General features: G+C 37.1%; 1 protein-coding gene across 1 annotated transcript in view; it reads left to right on the top strand.

Annotated features, from left to right (window-relative positions):
- LOC6652588 (pikachurin) overlaps positions 1 to 20832 on the top strand; it is a 568882-nt gene that overhangs the window by 451721 nt on the left and 96329 nt on the right. Inside the window, exons 13-14 of the mRNA XM_015176487.3 lie at positions 7089 to 7190; positions 7258 to 7361. Coding sequence (XP_015031973.3) covers positions 7089 to 7190; positions 7258 to 7361 — 206 coding nt within the window. The remainder of the gene's footprint in view (positions 1 to 7088; positions 7191 to 7257; positions 7362 to 20832) is intronic.

Raw genomic sequence — 20832 nt, 5'->3', positions numbered from 1 at the left:
GTTAAACATTGCGCACTGAAAAAAAACATGCTGCTCGAATTAATAGTGGTTTCGGCTCGTATGTGTATATATAAATGTACATACATATATAAACATGCTTAAATATATATTTATGTGAATATGTTTATGTGTATTAGACATCTGCATGACTAGCAAAACAACGCATTCGAATATACACCACTCGAAATGAATTGAATGAGTACGAATGAGAAACAGAATGAGTTTGAGTGAGTGAGCTATCTCAGGCTACACTCAGTCACAACATGTTGAAACGAAATGAATGAGTCGAATGAGTTGGCAGGTCTCGAATGCATTCGAATGACAATGCGTTTGTTGTTATTTTTTGTTTGTGCTTACAGAAACATGTAAGTATGCCATAATTTGGAGGACATAATTTGCGAGAAAAAAAAAATTTTCAAACAATTTTAAACAGTCTTTATATCTTTTAGGATCCTGTCACGGTCATGCAATGACCGTCTTGTGAAATTGGCCGTGGTTTTATTATTTATTTTGTATCTTTAGTGAGCTTTATTATTTTACTATTTTTGGCACTGACCTCTTGGTGTCATGCAGTGTACTAAGACGAGTTCATCCTCTTTCAGGTTGTCGCAATTCTTTTCCCATTTCGATCTGTTAACTAAACTTGGGATATATTCCTTGATATGTAGATAATTAATATAAATTGATTAATTAATTGAGACTTAACAATAAAAGGACGTTTGCAAAGCGATGCCGTTGGATTCGTTCGTGATGGCCGTTCGTTACCACCGATCGTAGGAGCTTATTCGTTCGCACCCTTTCTCGTCAAAGTTTTGTTACCAACTACTTCTTCTTTACTTATCGATAACACCAGGAATAGAGCATAACGTCCCTCGCCCAGGGCTGAATCAGTATATTTTTAAACTGTCTGGTGACAGCTCGGCCAATCCTGCATTCGGATCGCCCTCGATTCGACTATCTTCGTCGTCAGATACATCCAATTCAGGAATATTTGAACACCAGGATTTCATCTTATCCGAAGAGTATTCAGAACAGTATTTACGTCCTGTAATCTGTATGCCGGGGATATCTTTGATTACATAGCGATCGTTTCCAAGGATTTTGACGACTTCTTAAGAACCTCGGTATCGTGGTTCCAGTTTACGTGATTCGCCTGTCGCGGCTGGTTCGATCTCGACTACTACAATATTACCTGTAGAATAAACAAAGGAGTTAGCGTGTTTGGCATCAAAACGTTTCTTCCATTTAGCTCTGTCTGATGCGATATTGGCTGCGGCTTTACTTCGATTTTCGGTGACTGTTTCGTAGGAATATGGCGTGTTAACGTGTTAGATATGGTTTTGCTTACAGTAATAATGGTTTTGCTGTCATAATAAAATTTGGCAAGCCAAAGTAACTAAAAATTTCGTTTAGCGTTGGTAGAACAGGTAATGTATTTGTACTCTTATCGGCTTTTACAATTAGAAATTTACTGAATGGATCAGGTATAGCCAGTATATGAGTATTTCCTCGTTTGCTTCGAATAAAAGGACCCAAATGATCCGCGTGAAGCCGACGAAAAGGGACCGGTTCAACATCGTTGTAATGCATGCGACCTTCAGGCTTTCCTCCTTTAGACTTATAGTAGCAGCATTAGATGCATGTAGAGATATAAACCTTCACGTATATATTTCCTCATCTTTGGAAACCAAAATCGTTTTTGAATCCTCTCAACACTCTACCCGGTGTAGTATATCCATACCAAAAATGATTCAACACAAAGAGCTCAACTTGTAACACTTTGTTGCAAGTATAAACAATCAAATATGCATCAAATATGAGAAAATTTTGTATACGTATGTGTGTGTGTTAGAAACAAAGAAAAAATATACATATAAGCACGAAAATGAGAAACGGTAACGGTAGATAACTACTTTCAAAGAGTTACCAGACGGAACTCGGGCTTAAGAGAAAACATAATTGAGGTGTTTAGAAGTGAACACAGCCACTCACCTCAAAGCTCGCTAACTCTAGTGCAAATAAGAACTCTACACTCAGAACAAACTGAAGAAAGATTCCCAGTAAAAGGAGACACAAGAATACAAATGTGCTTCTTATTGAGTGTACCAAATATATGCTGCTACACAAATGCAGCAGGTACTTCTTATTTCTACTTGATGAAATAAAAAAAAGAGGAATTAAAAAAAAAATCAACTAAATACAAAATAATCAAGAACCAGAGGGCCGGGGCTAACTTCGACCGCGTCAAAGTTTGTATACACTTGCAACTTTTTTGGTAACTCTTTCCTTTTCAAAGTTGAAAAACGTTTTATCTAAAACGGCTAATGTTTGCGAAAGAACGGCCAACAATTTTAGCATAGGAAATAACGAAGTTATTGAAGAAAGTCACTGTTTTCGACCGATCGTTTCTATGGGAGCTATATGATATAGTCACCCGATCTTGATCAAATTTGGCATAGTCGTTTATATGTGTAATGAATATTAAATTTCACGACAATTGCTCAGAAAATAAAAAAGTTTTTAAGAAAAGTTACTGTTTGTGACTTTGCCGTATGGGAGCTATATGATTTAGTGGTCAAATCCGGCTGAATCCGAGATATACAACATGTGCACTATAAACAAGGGGGGTATAGTATATTCATAACAAAAATCATTTAATACAAAGAGCTCAACTTGTAACTTTGATCCTATCAAATTTTCCTTCTTTCTTTTTTGTTTTGAACATTTATTTGTTTTCTCATAATATGGCAAAAAAATATCAAAGAAGCTAACATCGGCTATGCCGAAGTTTATATACCCTTGCAGTCCTAGGTAATAATAATTTTACATGTTTGTTTTCTGCAACTCAATTCATGAATATACAAACAAAACAATTTTACTCTCTATTTTACAATTTGTTCTTCTTCTTCTCTCATTCCCTCATTCACGCATACACATACAGTATATGTAGCGTGGCGTCTGTGTGTGTATGCATGTACTCTGTTGATGACAAAAGACGTAGTAGACAGCATGCAGCGCTGGGAGCAGAGCCGATTATTATATTGACTGTAACTTGTGTTATATTTATCCGATCACATTCAAATTTTGGGATCTGGGGTTTTATATCACATATGTAAATTTCATAGCATACTCCAATTTTTATAAAAATGTTTCTTCTAGAGCTATATGATATAGTGGTCCGATCCTGATGGTTTTCATACTTTATTTTTCCCGGGTAATAAAAAACCCCGAAAACAAATTTCAGCCCGATAGCTCCTAAGACGGCTGAGTAAAACGCATACGCACAGACGGACGGACAGACGGCCATGGCTATATCAACTCAGCTTCTCATGCTGATCAAGAATATATATACTTTATGGGGTCGGAAACGTCTCCTTCTGTGCGTTTCAAACATCTGACCAATTTTATGGTCAGCTCTGCAAGGGTATAAAAAGGTAATGGATTCTATGCAACGGTAAATCAGAATTTACCTAATATCGTGAAATTCGCTAAATGGGTGGTCTATTTTTGGCTCGTATGATTAGGTTTGTCAACTTTGACTTCACTTTTTGATTGGCTGCATGATTGAAAACTTATAATTTCGTTGGTCTACTTAAATTTAAGTTATTGCCACAATTTTTTTAAATATGGGTCGCGGAAAATCTGTAACCGATTTTGAAAAAGGTCAAATTAAAGGCTATATTGAATCTAGCTTAAAATATAATGAAATAGCAAAGAATATTGGTCGAAGCCAAAAAGTAGTAAGCAATGTTCATCATCATGAAGACGATTACGGGAAAAAATACAAGGAGAAAAAAAATATACTACAACGGAATCAGAGAGGCGACTTATCCTTCCAACTGCTTCAAATTCCCACCACTCTCCAGTAAAATCAGTGATGAATGCGGTTTAAATGCTAGTGTGGCAACAGTAAAACGAGTTGTTCGGAGTGCTAAACTTTTAAAGGGGGCTAACTTCGACCACGTCAAAGTTTGTATACCCTTACAACTTTTTTGCTAACACTTTCCTTACATATAGCCATCAAAATGGAAAAATGAAGTCACTGCTTTCGAAAGATCGTTCCTATGGGAGCTATATGATATAGTCACCCGATCTTTATCAACTTTGGCATAGTCGTTTACATGTGTAATTAACTCACCAATATTAAATTTTACGACAATAGCTCAGAAAATAATGAAGTTATTGAGAAAAGTCACTGTTCGGGACTTTGCCGTTTGTATGGGAGCTATATGATATAGTGGTCCGATCCGGCTGAATCTGAGCTATACAACCCCTGCAGTATATACAAGCCTACATTTTAGCTCTGCAGCTAGGTCTAGGAGGAGTTTGCGTTGATCGTCTCGTCGTGCTGATCAAGAATTTATATACTTTACATGGTGGGAGATGCTTCATTCTATACGTTGCACACTTCTGACCAAAATTAATTTACCCTTTTTGCAAGAGTATCTTATATATATAAAAGAAAGAAAGGTTAGTTCAAACTCCTTTAACTCGAGATCTGCTGATTTGTGCGGATTTGTTTGCCCCCGAATATTCGAATACATCTTAAAAACAATAAATAATTGTCGGAAAACCCTTTAAAACAGCCAATTTCTTTTCCTATACAAACGTTTTCCAACAGTCAATTTGAATAAAGTCAACTGTTGTTTTAATGTCATTGTAGTGCTCTGTAATATACAATGTGAAAACTAAAGGAAAAATTGGTATATTGTGTTTTGTGTAGTAACATAATAGAAATTCGAATATCGTGTTTTGTGCAGTGTTTAGTAACCCATATTATCAAACGAAACCCATTAGCAATCTAATCATTATGCCACGTCCTAGATTATCCGATGAACAAGGAAGAGCGGCGCTTTAGTATTCAACGAGTAAGGGCATTAATTCGTGCTTCTCAAACACAAGAGCACAGAGGACATCGGTTAGGTTAGAAACGAGAAATCGTCGAGCATGTCGTGAAGATGAACATAGGAATAATCTTCAAAGTGCGAAAAGAAATGGTTCAAGAATTGAGTTGAATCGAGCAGCCTTTCTATACGATTGCACCATCGACTACAGCTTCCGTGGATTAGTTTGTGGCATTGTGGCTCATTGAAGTTTGGTGGTAAAACGACTGGTTTGTGCTGCCTTAGTGGTAAAGTAAAATTGTTATTATTGGTCCCACCAACAGAGCCATTGTGTTTCCTGCTTTATGGCAAAACACTAGAAATATGACATTTTCTAGCGAACACTTAAAAATACAATGTCCGCTTCCAAGTGACTTCATTTGGTGCTATGGACACAAAATGTCCGCATTGTCATGCTCTGAAATTCAAAAATGAGCCAGCTGTGATGTTTTGCGCGTCAGGAAAAGTGAAACTACCTGAAATTGAAACACCACCTGAACCATTGAACGGCTTACGTATCGGCATGGATCCAGATTCTAACGTGTTCCTGAAGTCAATTTGAAGATTCAATTCATGCTTTCAAATGACATCGTTAGAAGCAACAGAAATAGTTCGCAATACTAATACAAATGGTCAACAATTCAATTCTACATTCAAAATCAGAGGCCAATTTTATCATAAAATGGGCTATCTTTCTTGTTTGGTTGATCATAATCTCTTTTACTTAATACCTTCGTCTCTACATGTTTTTCTTGATAGTCTACTTTAACGCCCTCTTTATTAGTTCAACTCCTTACTTAATTTTTCTAAAAGAATCCTGGCCTTGTTTTCGTCACAGATCCTACTGCTATCGGAATATTTTAAAGGCTTAAAAAAAACGGGTTCACTATATACTTGAATACACTACACTTGACTATATAAATTACTGTGTGGCAATTAATGCCTTTTAAATGCTGAATGTTATAATAACTATATTGTGCCATGTAGGATTGAATTCTCTCAATATCACGAAATATTTTACAATTTTGTTCAATCTAAACGACTTAATGACCAGACAGCTAATAATGATTCTGAAATTTCCGATCTGTTTGCTAAGTTCTTTCAATCTACTTATTCTACAACTGTTTCCCTATTAAATTGTCTATTTCCGTTATTCCATATATATAGCGAGACTTGTAGTTTCCCTAATGTTTAGATGAAGCTTATATTATTTCGCTTCCTAAAAAGGGCAATAAATCGCATTTTTTTAACTAACGTGCTCGAGTAACCTCTGGTGTCTTTCAAGGCAGTCATCTGGTTCCACTGTTGTCTACATTGTTTATTAACGACAGACCTTTATGCATTGTTTTTGGAGCCATGTAAATAATCTACACCTTAAACCTCAAAGTACTCTCTTATGACATTCAGTCTATTATCTCTTTTCCAGGTTCAGTACTCTATCAAGTCGATCCCGTCGGCGTATATTTTGACCCAAAACTTTTGTTTAGTATTCACATATCTTCAATTGTTGGGACAAAGAATTTGACGACCCAAACGTAACAAAGGTTTAATATACTTTCGTTAGTTCGCGTCACTATGCCCCTCAGTAGGGAAACCTCAATAAGATGTTCACCAGCGTAGTATTGAATCGAAATAAAAGCAAATCCTTACGTTCGCATTACTCGGATTCAAATTTTCGCCTACCTTCTTACTCTAAAAGACTTCTTTTTATTAATTTTCACTTAACTTAACAACAGTAGATTTGCAGTTGGTATCGTCTTTCTCCATTAACTAATCAATGGTGGAGTAATTTCTACTAATTTGTTAAATACTCTATATTTTTGGGTTCCCTCACGTCGGACCAAAAGTTGTTTTCCTATTCATCTCAGCAGATGTTTCACTACTCACTTATTTCTCCTTATCTTTCTGCCACTTCACTTCGTTTTTTACTTTACAACAACCTACATTTTTTTTTACATCGCACTCTCTTAACCCTTTCCTGAACACATTGGCTGTGAATCGAAGCATAGTTGGAACCTTGAGCAAATAAGACTCCTTTCCCTTTGTTTAGTTGCATTTTTTACTTCTACTTACTTTTTTATTATTAATTGTTAACTCTTTATAGCTCAAGCTTTTTTTGTGCCGAATGCTAAACACAAATTATTCTATTTGTTTGTTTTGCCAATTGATTAAATGTGATAAAATTCTAAAATTTATATTTTTAAGATATCTGCATTTCCGGTATGATTTGGGCTCTGGTGAAGTTGATATCCGATTCAATACTACAAAAATTAGCGATGGTTTATGGCATCGCGTCAGAGCGATTAGGTACGTTGAACGGAAAAAATTATTGGATGACAGTCTTACACATTGCTTTCTTTTGATTCCATTGCAGAAACTCAAAAAAGGGTTTTTTAGAAATGGATGGCCGAAAAAGTTTTACTTTACGAACACCTGGAAACAGCCGTCAACTAAATACCGAAACGGGGTTGTACGTTGGTAAGTATAAATAAATTAACACCGAGGAACTAACAGAAATTATATTTGCCTAACTTTTAAACACCATGCTTTGAACGAACCTCTTCAGGTTCTACGCTCTGAATAAAATCTTTTTTATCGCATTATTAAATCAGGGGCCCTTATTCCTCTCCACCCCTGTCCTCAGGCACGGTTAAAAGAGACTTTGTTCTGGTGTCATATGAGCAACTTGACAGTACTGCGCAGAAATTCATGAAATCATTAAATTTTCACTTAAAAACCTTCATCATTTGCTTATTAGATACATCAGGAATCCTGTCAGTGGCAATTTCAATGAAAGCTGAAATCGAGGTTCCACGGACTGACACTTTGAGCGAATTTCAATCCGCTCACCAATGTGCCAGCGGTAAATATTTAATTGGTAAATATTTACCAGTGTTGGTAAACGCAGTTATTCCAGATTTTGGCGTTGCCAGATTGTCTTCTTTTTTGGCGCGAATTTTGAACAGTTTTTTCTTTTGGCGTGTAATTTAAACCGTGTTAATTTCAAATTTTTCCCCCCAACCCAGTACTGCGAAAAAATTTATATACATATATAAAAGAAAGTCGTGTTAGTTACAACACTTATAACTCGAAATCTGCTGAACCAATTTTCATGGTTTTTGATTTGTTGTATTTGTCTCCACCCCGAATAGGAGAATACGTCTTAAAAACAATAAATAATTGCCGGAAAACCCTTTAAAACAGCCAATTTCTTTTCCTATACAAACGTTTTCTAACAGTCAATTTAAATAAAGTCAACTGTTGTTTTAATGTCATTGTAGTGCTCTGTAATATACAATGTGAAAACTATAGGAAAAATTGGTATATTGTGTTTTGTGTTGTAACATAATAGAAATTCGAATATCGTGTTTTGTGTAGTGTTTAGTAACCCATATTGTTGTGTCCACAGTAGAGAGGTACGCGGGTTCTTGAGAGCTTATGCTAGACTGACCGTTTATTGATGTGTAATGACAATGTTACCATATCTAAGGAATACTAGGTCTAACAATGTTGGGAAATGCTTATTTTAGATTTTAAATGATACATAACACATATTATCAAACGAAACACATTAGCAATCCAATCATTATGCCACGTCCTAGATTATCCGATGAACAAGGAGAAATTATACGACAAGAGCGGCGCTTTAGTATTCAACGAGTAAGGGCATTAAATTGTGCTTCTCAAACACAAGAGCACAGAGGACATCCTATGAAACGGTTAGGTTAGAAACGAGAAATTAGGAATAATCTTCAAAGTGCAAAAAGAAATGGTTCAAGAATTGAGTTGAATCGAGCAGCCTTTCTATACGATTGCACCATCGACTACAGCTTCCGTGGATTAGTTTGTGGCATTGTGGCTCATTGAAGTTTGCTGGTAAAACGACTGGTTTGTGCTGCCTTAGTGGTAAAGTAAAATTGTTATTATTGGTCCCACCAACAGAGCCATTGTGTTTCCTGCTTTATGGCAAAACACTAGAAATATGACATTTTCTAGCGAACACTTAAAAATACAATGTCTGCTTCCAAGTGACTTCATTTGGTGCTATGAACACGGAATGTCCGCATTGTCATGCTCTGAAATTCAAAAATGAGCCAGCTGTGATGTTTTTGCGTGTCAGGAAAAGTGCAACTACCTGAAATTGAAACACCACCTGAACCATTGAACGGCTTACGTATCGGCATGGATTCAGATTCTAACGTGTTAAGTCAATTCGAAGATTCAATTCATGCTTTCAAATGACATCGTTAGGAGCAACAGAAATAGTTCGAAATACTAACTTCAAAATCAGAGGCCAATTTTATCATAAAATGGGCTAACTGCTGCCAATGCCAAACGAACCACATAAATTCTTACAAATCTTCTTTATGGGCGGCAAGGATTCCGGAAAAGCACTTGCCAATCGCGTGAACGTTGTGATTATAATAACCTTGATTTACTAAATGCCAGGCGCATAGAAAAAAGCACAACGAGTTGTTGAAAATATTCAAATCACATATGCACCAATTACAAAGTGATAATTACACTATCGTCATTAATCCTGATAAAATACCAGCTGGAGAGCATTCGTAGATTCAATGCACCCGTTGTTGATTTGATAACACCATGTTTTTCATGGGGATAATTATACGTGGCATGCTCTCGAGTGGGTAAACCATCCAGTGTAAGCTAAAGATGGACTAACAAAAAATATTGTTCACGCTATAGCATTAAGATATTGATATTGTTTTAAGGGATTTTGCCTAGCTATTTGTTATCTACACTAGAAATAATTAGAAAATTATTTATATGGCAAAACAATGTTTGTCCTCAATGGACTCCTAAACCACTTAACCGATTATAATAAAATTCGCACACCATGTGCAGTTCGATCTAACTTTGGAGACAGGATAGTTTAAATCTCAAATTATAGTCCCAATATTAATTTTTCAAAAGCGGGCACAGCGAAGCGTGGCAGGGTTTCTTGTATTACTTAAAAATAAGACTCAAAATACAGATTAAAAATAGATCTTAAAATATTAACAACAAAAATGAGTCCATTTCAAAATAAAATTAAAAATATTACTTAAAAATAAGACTTAAAATACTGATTAAAAATAGATATTAAAATATTAAGAACAAAAAAGAGTTAATTTCAAAATAAAAATCCATATGAAAACAAAACCAAAAAAAAAAATAGAGCGCCGGGTCTAATAGATTTTAAATCATAGGCAGCACAAAAGCTGACAAAAGCTGACACAAAAGCTGACAGGTTGTCAGTTTTGATTAACTTCAATACAGGTCGAAATCTAGACAAATACCAAAAACGGAAGGCCCGCCGTATTACACATGTTGTTTTTACACTTGCTGTAAACCATCTTTTTTGCATTTAGTACAATATACAAACAAACAAATTTGGGCGCGACGATTAGTTGGTTAAGGCGAAGCCCTTTACACTAATTCTGATGGCGCCTAAAGGTATGCACATAAAAAAGGTGCAATCTGCAGTTGCAAGCTTTGCCGTTCTTTTTTCGCTTCATGTCGTTTGAATTCCCAACTACTTTAGCGTTGAAGATATGGTATTGCCATTACAACTGTGGGTTCTTTAGCAAAGTCTGCTGATGATAGAACTTGGTGGTGCTGCCTATGATTTAAATCCTACAAATAAATTAGTAAGTAAATTAGTAATTAGTAAGTCAAAACTCAGTTTTGATTAAAAAGGCTAATATTTGCGAAAGAACGGCCTACAATCTTAGCATAGGAAAAAACGAAGATATTGATCAAAGTCGCAGTTTTCCACCGATCGTTTCTATGAAAGCTATATGATATAGTCAAACGATCTTAATCAAATTTGGCACAGTTTATGGGTATGTAATAAACTCAACAATATTAAATTATGACAATAGCTCAGAAAATAATGAAGTTATTGAGAAAAGCCACTGTTCGTGACTTTGGCGACTTCGGCTGAATCCGAGATATACAATCCCTGCAGTATATACAAGCCTACATGCAACTCTGTAGCTCTAACGGTCTAGAAGTAGTTTGCGTTGATCCAGACGGACGGAAAGACGGACGGACGGACATGGCTATTTGAACTCGTCTCGTCGTGCTTTATATGGTCGGAGATGCTTCCTTCTATGCGTTGCACACTTCTGACCACAATTAATATACCATTTGTGAAAGGCTATAATAAAACTTCAACAATAAATAAGTAGACAAAAAAAAAACCTTTAATAACAAAAAATTTGAAAAAATAATAAACCTTCAAAAACAAAAATTTAAAAATAAAGTTACAAGTTTAGAAACAAAAAACTTAAAAAAAAAGAAACCAAAAATGAAAAACAAAAAATAAATAAAAGAAATCATCAAAATGACGGATGATGAGTTTTTTCAATTGAAGGACAGTAAATTGTGCTTCCTGTTGTAAACTAGCGACGCGTCGCGACGTTGATCAAGGATCTGAATTTCCGATGTCAACGCCAACACCGTTTCGTTTAGGATCGTCGGCAAATGATAGATAGGTGTAAATTTTTGAAAGTGTCAGGAGAGACGATTTTTGAGCAATCGCGATGAAGTCTGGGAAAAATCTGGATCAGAAGTTGAATAAGAATAAGAATGGGATGTCTGCATTCTGGGGGGTGAATTAAAAATTTATTTATTTCAATTTCAATTTTCCAAAATAGTAAATATTAAATCCCTGAGTTTAAACTAATTAATATCAAAATAAATAAAATTTAAAAGAATTCTTAATTAATTTGAATTTTAATGGCTGTCATTCCGACACAAGAACTTTCGATAACAACGCGTTCAAACACCAAAAGGTCACCTTTTAAAAATCCTTATAGTGATTGAAGGAACTTACTCGATTTGTCAATTCATTCGTGGCTTGTTTTCTATTCCCTATTTTTATACCCTCGCAGAGGGTAGTATAAAATTGGTCAGACATTTGTAACGCACCGAAGCAGACGTTTCCGACCCAATAAAGTATATATATTCTTGATCAGCATGAGAAGCTGAGTTGATATAGCCATATCCGTCTGACCGTCTGTCCGTCCGTCCGTCCGTCCGTCCGTCCGTCCGTGCGTATGAAAGTATGTAAAGTATGAAAATCATCGGGATCGGACCACTATATCATATAGCTCTAAAAGAAATATTTCCAAATTGGAGTATCCTCATGAAATTTACTAATATAATAGTATTAGATATAAAATCTCACATCCCAAAATTTGATGCTGATCGAAATAGAACACAAATAATATGCAAAGCTGCGCTTCTATACTCCTCCTTTTTTTTCATACGTAGGCAACTGCTTAGATTGGCATAAAATGACCCTTATTGATAGGCGATAAAAACTATTTAATTTTTATCCGATTTTAATAAAAAATATGTCATTCGACGAAAAATTTAATTTACTTTCTTTCGCAGTTCAAGGAAGTTGCGCAAAAGGACCAACAAATTCAATACAAATCGAAATCGAGATTTGGAGCTAAACTAAAAATTTGTGGTATATTATTTTTATACATACCCTTGCAAAAGGGGTGTATTAATTTTGAATAGAAAAAAGCATCTTCGACCATAAAAAGTATATATATTCTTGATTAGCACGTCGAGAGGACATTATATAGCCAAGTCCCTCCGTCCGTCTGGATCAATGCGAGCTCCTCCTAGACCTAAGGCTCATGTAGAGTGCACAAGTTTATATCTCGGATTCAGCCGGATCGGACTACTATATCATATAGCTTCCATATAAACAGCAAAGTCACAAACAGTGACTTTTCTCAATGACTTCGTTAATTTCTAAGCATTTGTCGTGAAAATTAATATTTATTACACATATAAATGACTATGCCAAATTTGATCAAGATATATATAGTCATATCATACAGCTACCATAGGAACGATCGTTCGAAAACTGTGACTTATGTCATTAGCTTCGTTACTTTCTACGAAAATGTCATAAAATATTTCTCAGTAAAACATAGCTATTAATGACTGTGCTAAACATGATCAAGGTCGGGTGACTGTATCATATAGCTCCCATAAGAACGATCGGTGAAAAACAGAGACTTTTATCACTTTCTTAGGTAAGGAAAGTAACAAAAAACATGCAAGAGTATACAAATTTTGACGCGGTCGAAGTTGTATCCGGCCCTTTGGTTTATCTTAGTTTTGCTAGATCTACAACTTCTTCAAAGAAATCACACTTCTATCTGTAATATTCAAGATTTTAGCAAAAACGTCTTATATTTATGCCCACCTTAAACATGAGTTTCTTTTGTTCAAATGCACTTGTTAAAAAACTGAACTAACTAAGAAGTCAATTTTTTATGGTTCATCATCTGAATACAATAACTAACATACACACTACAGAATTACAAATACAAAATTGTTCCATTAAGTTACTCAGAAGCCGAGAAAATTAGAGCTAAAGTAAAAAAAAAAAAAAAAGAGGGCGTCTAACGGTTAGACACGATAGAAGTGAAACCTTCCGTAAAACAAACTGAGAGAGAATGAGACGAAAGCAGCATTAGGAGCGGGATAATTTGTAACGATCCTTTCTCGTCCTTCGGGATATTTAAAATATCTCGTGGGCTAGGTTCGGCACAACAAAATTTATTTTGTGCCCCGGTGAAATCAGAACAGCTTTGTTTATTGATTTGGTTTTTATAATACGTTTATTTGCGATCGTTTTATGGGCTTGATTGGTTATGACGAGTTTCTCTACGGTAGGTCTGGGCTTGGACAGCGTTGTCGAATCACTTCGCAATCCCTCGTCGTCCCTTCTTGCCTTCCTTTTGCTCCTGCAACCGTTGCGGGTCGTTGTCTCGGCCTGTATCCTGCGCTTGGTTGGTGCTCCACACCTCTGCACCCCTTTCGCTATTGTTTGTTGAGATGGCTTTCGCTTTTAGGTTCTGGGATACATCCCGTAGCGACTATCACGAAGCAGGATGTTCCTCAGTAATTGGTGATCGTCAGGATATATAGATCCTGGAATTTCCGGCAGTAGGATATATCCTCGTGCCTACCACTGACTTTGGATACTCCTGGAAATGCTTGGCCTCTCTCCAACTCACTCTAGCTTGGGTGCGGTGCTTACTATCCTTATTTAAGGATTTGTTGCTGTCGAAATAAACTGTACAGGTTACTCGTAAGGCCTGTATAGTTCCTTGTTTTTCCTCTGCTCCTTTTGTTTCCTTGATAAGTTCTTAAGGTTACTCGTAAGGCCTTAATTACTTGTTACTTGATCACGACTTGATGACTTGATGCCTCTGTTTGATGGGCGTTGCCTTTATATAGGCAATTCCCACGGCCTCAGGAATATCTTGGTGTAGTACCGCTATACAGCTGGTACATTTCCATCGGCCCTCTGCTTTCACCCACGCATCCACTTGTTGCTATGCGTGGTGAAAGTCCCGTAAATCCTTTGCGCATATGTCCACTTTCTTTGTGGCTGAGCGCCCATTTACTCCCTTGTCCTTGTCTAGCTCCCTTGTATCTACGTGCTTCCATCACTTTCACGCATTGGCGTCGCCTTTCTATTGGCCGCCCTTCGTATCCCGTTGACTCTCTCTGCTTTCTCTGCCAGCGCTGCCGTCGCCCGTCGCTCCCTTTGATCCACTCGTCATACCCAATTTCACCCATATTTGCTCAATATTGATTTTTACATACATATATACTAATTGTATTAACTAAAATTATCGTTTAAACATAATTAGCCTGATTAACTTAATATATTGCATTATTTAATTCCCCATGCAAATACACTTTCATACGCATCTCGCATCCATCAGATAGAGGGCTTCCCCATGGCTCATCCCTCCCCTTTCGGCTTGCATATTCCCCCCACACATCCATAAACCATCATTGCTTCATACCAAGCATGCATACCCCGCACCCGTCTCATGGGCTTGCTTGGCCCTCACTTTCATTTTCTCTCGCTCACCAGATTTTGGCTGCTCGCAATCTAACTGCTTTCATTCTCATGAGCGTGACGTAGGCAGAGAGTACGCTATTGGTCATCGATACTCTCCCTCACGCATAGTGTACGTGTGACATGCATGTACATTTATTCAGCGTATTCTAATGCATGCACTCATATTTGCCTCTCTGTGCTCTTAATTTGCATAAGTAGGCCAATGCCCCCTTTTGTGTGCAATTATGCAGTCAAGCCGGGTTCCAATTACTCTTATACGACCGAACTTATCGTATTATGTTTCCCACGCATCTTCCCGCTTGTACGAAATCGCCAGCGGTTGCGTGGGGTCCGATCGGCCATGTTCGACCGGCCTCTCGCATTGGCTCTGATACGACCGAACTTATCGCATTATGTCTCCCACGCATCTTCCCGCTTGTACGAAAATCGCCAGCGGTTGCGTGGGGTTCGATCGGCAATATTCGGCCGGCCTCTTGTATTGGCTCTTATACGACCGAACTTATCGCATTATGTCTCCCACGCATCTTCCCGCTTGTACGAAATCGTCAGCGGTTGCGTGGGGTTCGATCGGCAATGTTCGGCTGGCCTTGTTTATTTGATCATTCACATCCGATCTCACTCTTATATTTTGGTTTGTGTCTTGGCTGCGTTTGTATCTGGCTGTTTGTATCTTGTTTGTTGTAGCTTGTTTGTTGTGTGGGACATTATTCTTGTGTATATAATGTTCCTCACAAATTATAGGTTCATTATTATTATATATATTGCTATAAAGGTCATGTTTTATTTTCTTCATTTTATTATTATTCATCCTCAATGTTTTCAATTTCAACAAATGATACGAGTGGCTTATGATAGCTAAAATATGATACAAATGCTTTGGTTTCGATGTTGTCAACATATTTTTGAAATACCGCGTCAATTGTTGTTTTTGATCGTGTTGTTGATTCAGTGCGATTGTTACACATTTTTAAACTGAATGTTGTATTGAGAAAGTCAATTAAAGGAACCGCTGTGTCCAATGCAAAATTTACGTTAAAATCGCCACTTAAAATCATTGGAACTTTATCGTAATCTTTTCTAAGTATCCGCGATACTTCTGGTGTATACTTTATTAAATTTTCATGAATGAAGTCCGTGATGGTATTTATTGATTGATTGGGTGAAATATAAATTGCCACAATAAAAACTGTTTTTCCATTGCTCAATCTGGTTTCGCATGCACATGTTTCTCCCACTTTAGAGAGCTGAACAGACAGTGATTCTAGTTGCTGTGCATTCATTCATTATATATTTTGTGATACATTTTTATTTACTTTTTATACCCTTGCAGAGGGTATTGTAAAATTGGTCAGAAGTTCGTAACGCACAGAAGGAGGCGTTTACGACCTGAGAAGCTGAGTTGATATAGCCATGTCCATCTGTCCGTCCGTCTGTGCGTATGCGTTTTACTCAGCCGTCTTAAGAGCTATTGGGATGAAATCTTTTTTTGGGGTTTTTTATTACCCGGGTAAGATAAAGTATGAAAATCCTTAGGATCGGACCACTATATCATATAGGTCTAGAACAAGGATGGCCACGTAGTGGCTCTTTTGGCTCCCGTGGCTCTTTACCGGCAGAGGCTGGGCAGAGAAAAAGGTCACTTTTGCGAGTCGACGCACACAAAAATTTGTGTGCCTCGAGTTTTATGACGGGTCATAAAACGACCTTTTTTGGGTCGAGCGAGCGATCGTCGTCGAAAAAGGTCGCGATCTCGAGCTCGCAACTTGTGGGCAGAGAGACGGACAAGTCCCGAATTTTACGGGGAGGGGGAAAAAGGAACGCGATCTCGAGTACTCATCAAAAACAACCCTTATTTTTACTTGTCCCTCACTCCCTCTGCCCACAAGTTGCGAGCTCGAGATCGCGACCTTTTTCCCCCTCCCCGTAAAATTCGGGACTTGTCCGTCTCTCTGCCCACAAGTTGCGAGCTCGAGATCGCGACCTTTTTCCCCCTCCCCGTAAAATTCGGGACTTGTCCGTCTCTCTGCCCACAAGTTGCGAGCTCGAGATCGCGACCTTTTTCCCCCACCCCGTAAAATTCGGGACTTGTCCGTCCCTCTGCCCACATGTTCGACGACGATCGCTCGCTCGACCCAAAAAAGGTCGTTTTAAAACTCGAGGCACACAAATTTTTGTGTGCGTCGACTCGCAAAAGTGACCCTTTTCTCTGCCCAGCCTCTGCCGGTAAAGAGCCGGCTCCCAAGTTAAATTTCCGTGGCCACCCTTGGTCTAGAAGAAAACATTTTGCGGACATGGCTATATCAACTCAGCTTCTCATGCTGATCAAGAATTTATATACTTTATGGGGTCGTAAACGCCTCCTTCTGTGCGTTACGAACATCTGACCAATTTTACAATACCCTCTGCAAGGGTATAAAAAGTAAATAAAAATGTATCACAAAAAAATATATAAATATATAAAAAGCATTATGAAAAACTTCGACCAAGCTGGGAGTCGAACCCCGGCCGCCCGATCGCCAAGCGAGCACACTAACAACAGAGCTACGTCGATACTTTGTAAATTGCCGTCGAGTCGCTTTTTCGTTTTCACTTCAAAAATTTTGCGGACATGGCTATATCAACTCAGCTTCTCATGCTGATCAAGAATTTATATACTTTATGGGGTCGTAAACGCCTCCTTCTGTGCATTACGAACATCTGACCAATTTTACAATACCCTCTGCAAGGGTATAAAAAGTAAATAAAAATGTATCACAAAAAAATATATAAATATATAAAAAGCATTATGAAAAACTTCGACCAAGCTGGGAGTCGAACCCCGGCCGCCCGATCGCAAGCGAGCACACTAACTACAGAACTCGACGGCAATTTACAAAGTGTCGACGTGGCTCTGTTGTTAGTGTGCTCGCTTGGCGATCGGGCGGCCGGGGTTCGACTCCCAGCTTGGTCGAAGTTTTTCATATTGCTTTTTATTCATAATGCTTTCTATATATTTGCATCTCATTCTCTCGCAGGCTAAATACTATAAGATCTATATGTGTCTCTTTTTAGTGTCACTTTTTCGTTTCATCGAGTCTCAAATCACTCCCAACGATTCTAAAGAAGTTTTCACTTCAAAACGTCATAAACGTGGTTGCCACTATATATACCAAACATACAAGCATTAATTTTTATGGCAAAAGCTGAGAAATCAACGAAGTTATTTAGAAAAGAAAAGATATTGTGGTCCGATCCGTCTGAATCCGATATATACAACCTGTGCAGTATATAAAAGCCTACAGGCAAACAGCTCTCTAGCTCTTACCTAATTAATACAAAAAGGGTAAAACCGATTTTTCGTTCTACCTAGTTAATTAAAAAAATATAACATAAAGAGCTACTTATTCCTCTCGTTTGCGACAGTTTATTTTTAACTTCATAAGTGGAAACACCTTAAATCAGGACTGAATAGTATTTGTCAATATAATTCAAGACAGTTTTATTTAATTGTGCAAAAATGTTGTTAAAGAATGAAAGGATTTTGAAAGTTTTCAAAGAGTGTGAAAACTTAAACGATTTTGAAATGGGATTGCTAAAGGAGATGAGCGTTTCATTCGAAAACGCTAGTACGGAGCTTAAGTTGAAAATCAAATATACACAAAATAACTTAAGGCGAAAATGGATCGCAAGCGGCAGAAATCTGTTGGCGACATAAAAAATCAAATAAGCCAACTGAAACCTGCTGTTTTCCAAACCAAGAGTGGAAAAACACTTACGGTTAACTTTGAGTTTTTCCTGACAATGATTGATGGAAAAGTGTTAAAAGAAATTACAAACACTTCCTCAACGTTAAGGTGTCCAATTTGCCAAAAAACTCAAAAAGAATTTCAGAACTTAGACGATTCAACAAGTGAGGAGAACTGCTACAAATATGGAATTTCTCCGTTGCATTGCAGAATAAAGTGTATGGATTTTATTCTGAAGCTAGCTTACACACTTCCTCGGCCAGGAGAAACAAAAACGGATAAAACATCTCGTGAGGATATTCAGAGCAGGAAGGAGATTATACAAGCTGAATTCTCTCGCAAGCTGGGACTGAAAGTTGACTGCCCAAAGTATGGACACGGAAATACGAATGATGGAAATACTTCAAGAAGATTTTTTGAAAATGATGAAGTGACATCTTTTATAACAGGTGTTAGTCAAGAGATCATTAAAAGGTTGGCTGTTATCTTGAATATTATAAATTGCAAGGAAACGGTGAAATTTGCCGAATATACTTCAAAGACTGCTCATCTTTTGAGTGAATTGTATCCGCAAAAAAAACTTACCCCAACGGTACATAGGATTTTGGCTCACGGAAAGGATTTAATAGAATATCAGTGTTTACCACTTGGAGAGCTATCCGAAGAAGCACAGGAATGTAAAAACAAGGACTACAAAAGGTTCAGATACACTAATACATTAAAAACTTCTCGTGTTAGACAAAATGAAGACGTTTTTAACATGCTAGCAGCCTCTTCGGACCCACTTATTGCATCACTGAGACACGTGCGATCACGAAAGGATTTGGAAAATAGCAACTATAGTCCCGAAATGTTGAGTTTATTAGATACTGATGTAAATATTGAAAATTATTTTGAAGAAAATCAGCCATCAATAGCAAATTTTCAAAGTTAACCTAAAAAAAAAATTAAAAAAATTTTTTTTTTTTTTAATTATGTTAAAAAATCAAATAAAAACATAAAAAAATGTTACATAGTCGTCTAAAACAATGAAAAATTCCATTTGTGATTAAAAAAAACCGGGTTTCGATCCATTTTTAAAGGAAAAACATGTGCCACAGAACTTCGACCTCATTTAGCTAGCACATCGGTGAGCGGATTTGTTAAAATAGTTACTGTACAAGAACTTTCTTGAGCAATGCACACATGTATTCTATCTGCGTATGTATTTGTACACATACATTTACATATATACATATCTCTTTTGAATTTCAATTCTGCGCTTGCCCAACGGAAATACTGGCACGCGCATTATGTTAGTGTCTAATAAACTTCTGAGTTGTACGGACGTGTTACTATTCTTTTTGTTCTGCCTGCGTTATTCGGGTTGTGCGTTCCCCTCCCCTCTCAACAGGTTATGGGCCCACGGCACGGTTTTGAGTAGTAAAGTAATGAAGTGTTATACAAGTACACTGAGAAAATGGAGAAGAAGCAATATAGCATGAAAATGCTTTGGAATCAGAGAATATGAAAAGAGAGAAGTGGTGCTTGGATTCTGGTGCAACGAGTCATATGTGTTGCGATAACTGGACTGGAATATGTAAATTAACAATGAACAATGTAGTTTATGTACCAGGGCTGGTAGAACACTTTATGTCAGTGGGGCGTGTTATTGAATATAACAGTGTTGTACACTTCGAAAAACATATGGCAAAGGTCATACGAAATGGTGAATGTATTTTGGAAGCGGCAAAAATTGGCAACTTTTTTGACTTTGAAGCTGAATCGGAAAATCTGATTGCTGCTGTTGGAGAAGATGTATCATTGTGGCACAAACTCTTTGGTCATCTTAATTACACTGTGATAGTCGAAAAAAAAGACATGGCAAAATTTGATGGTTTCACCCTATTTCGGGTCCTGCGAATCTAACTGCATCATTAGTTTGTAAAGTTATCACGATGGTTTCATACAAAATTTTTTGCGGAAGTTTTTCGTCAAAGTTGCCCTTTTTTCGAAAAGGATGTTTTTTTAGTTGCTTCTAACTTCTAAAATATTCATTTTTTTACAAACTTTCTTTCAAAGTTTCTTAGAATTTAAAGAGCTACAAATGTCGGGAAGACATCTAGCCTCTAAATCCGTCCGTTCCCGAGCTTTGGGACAAAATGTAAAAAAAATGTAATCTTGACCTAATTTTTTTTATGTTTTCTTTCTCGCATTTTGCTCATATTGAAAATTTTCCATTCGAATCTGGATCATAATAGGAGAATTTACTATGCTCAATAGCAGCAGAAGGTACACCAGACCTATCTAATTTACGATTTATAATATAACC

Source organism: Drosophila willistoni, unplaced genomic scaffold (genome assembly GCF_018902025.1).
Source record: "Drosophila willistoni isolate 14030-0811.24 unplaced genomic scaffold, UCI_dwil_1.1 Seg171, whole genome shotgun sequence".
NCBI lineage: Eukaryota > Metazoa > Arthropoda > Insecta > Diptera > Drosophilidae > Drosophila > Drosophila willistoni.
The sequence above is the reverse complement of the archived record's forward strand: the minus strand, read 5'-3'. Positions and strand labels throughout refer to the sequence as shown.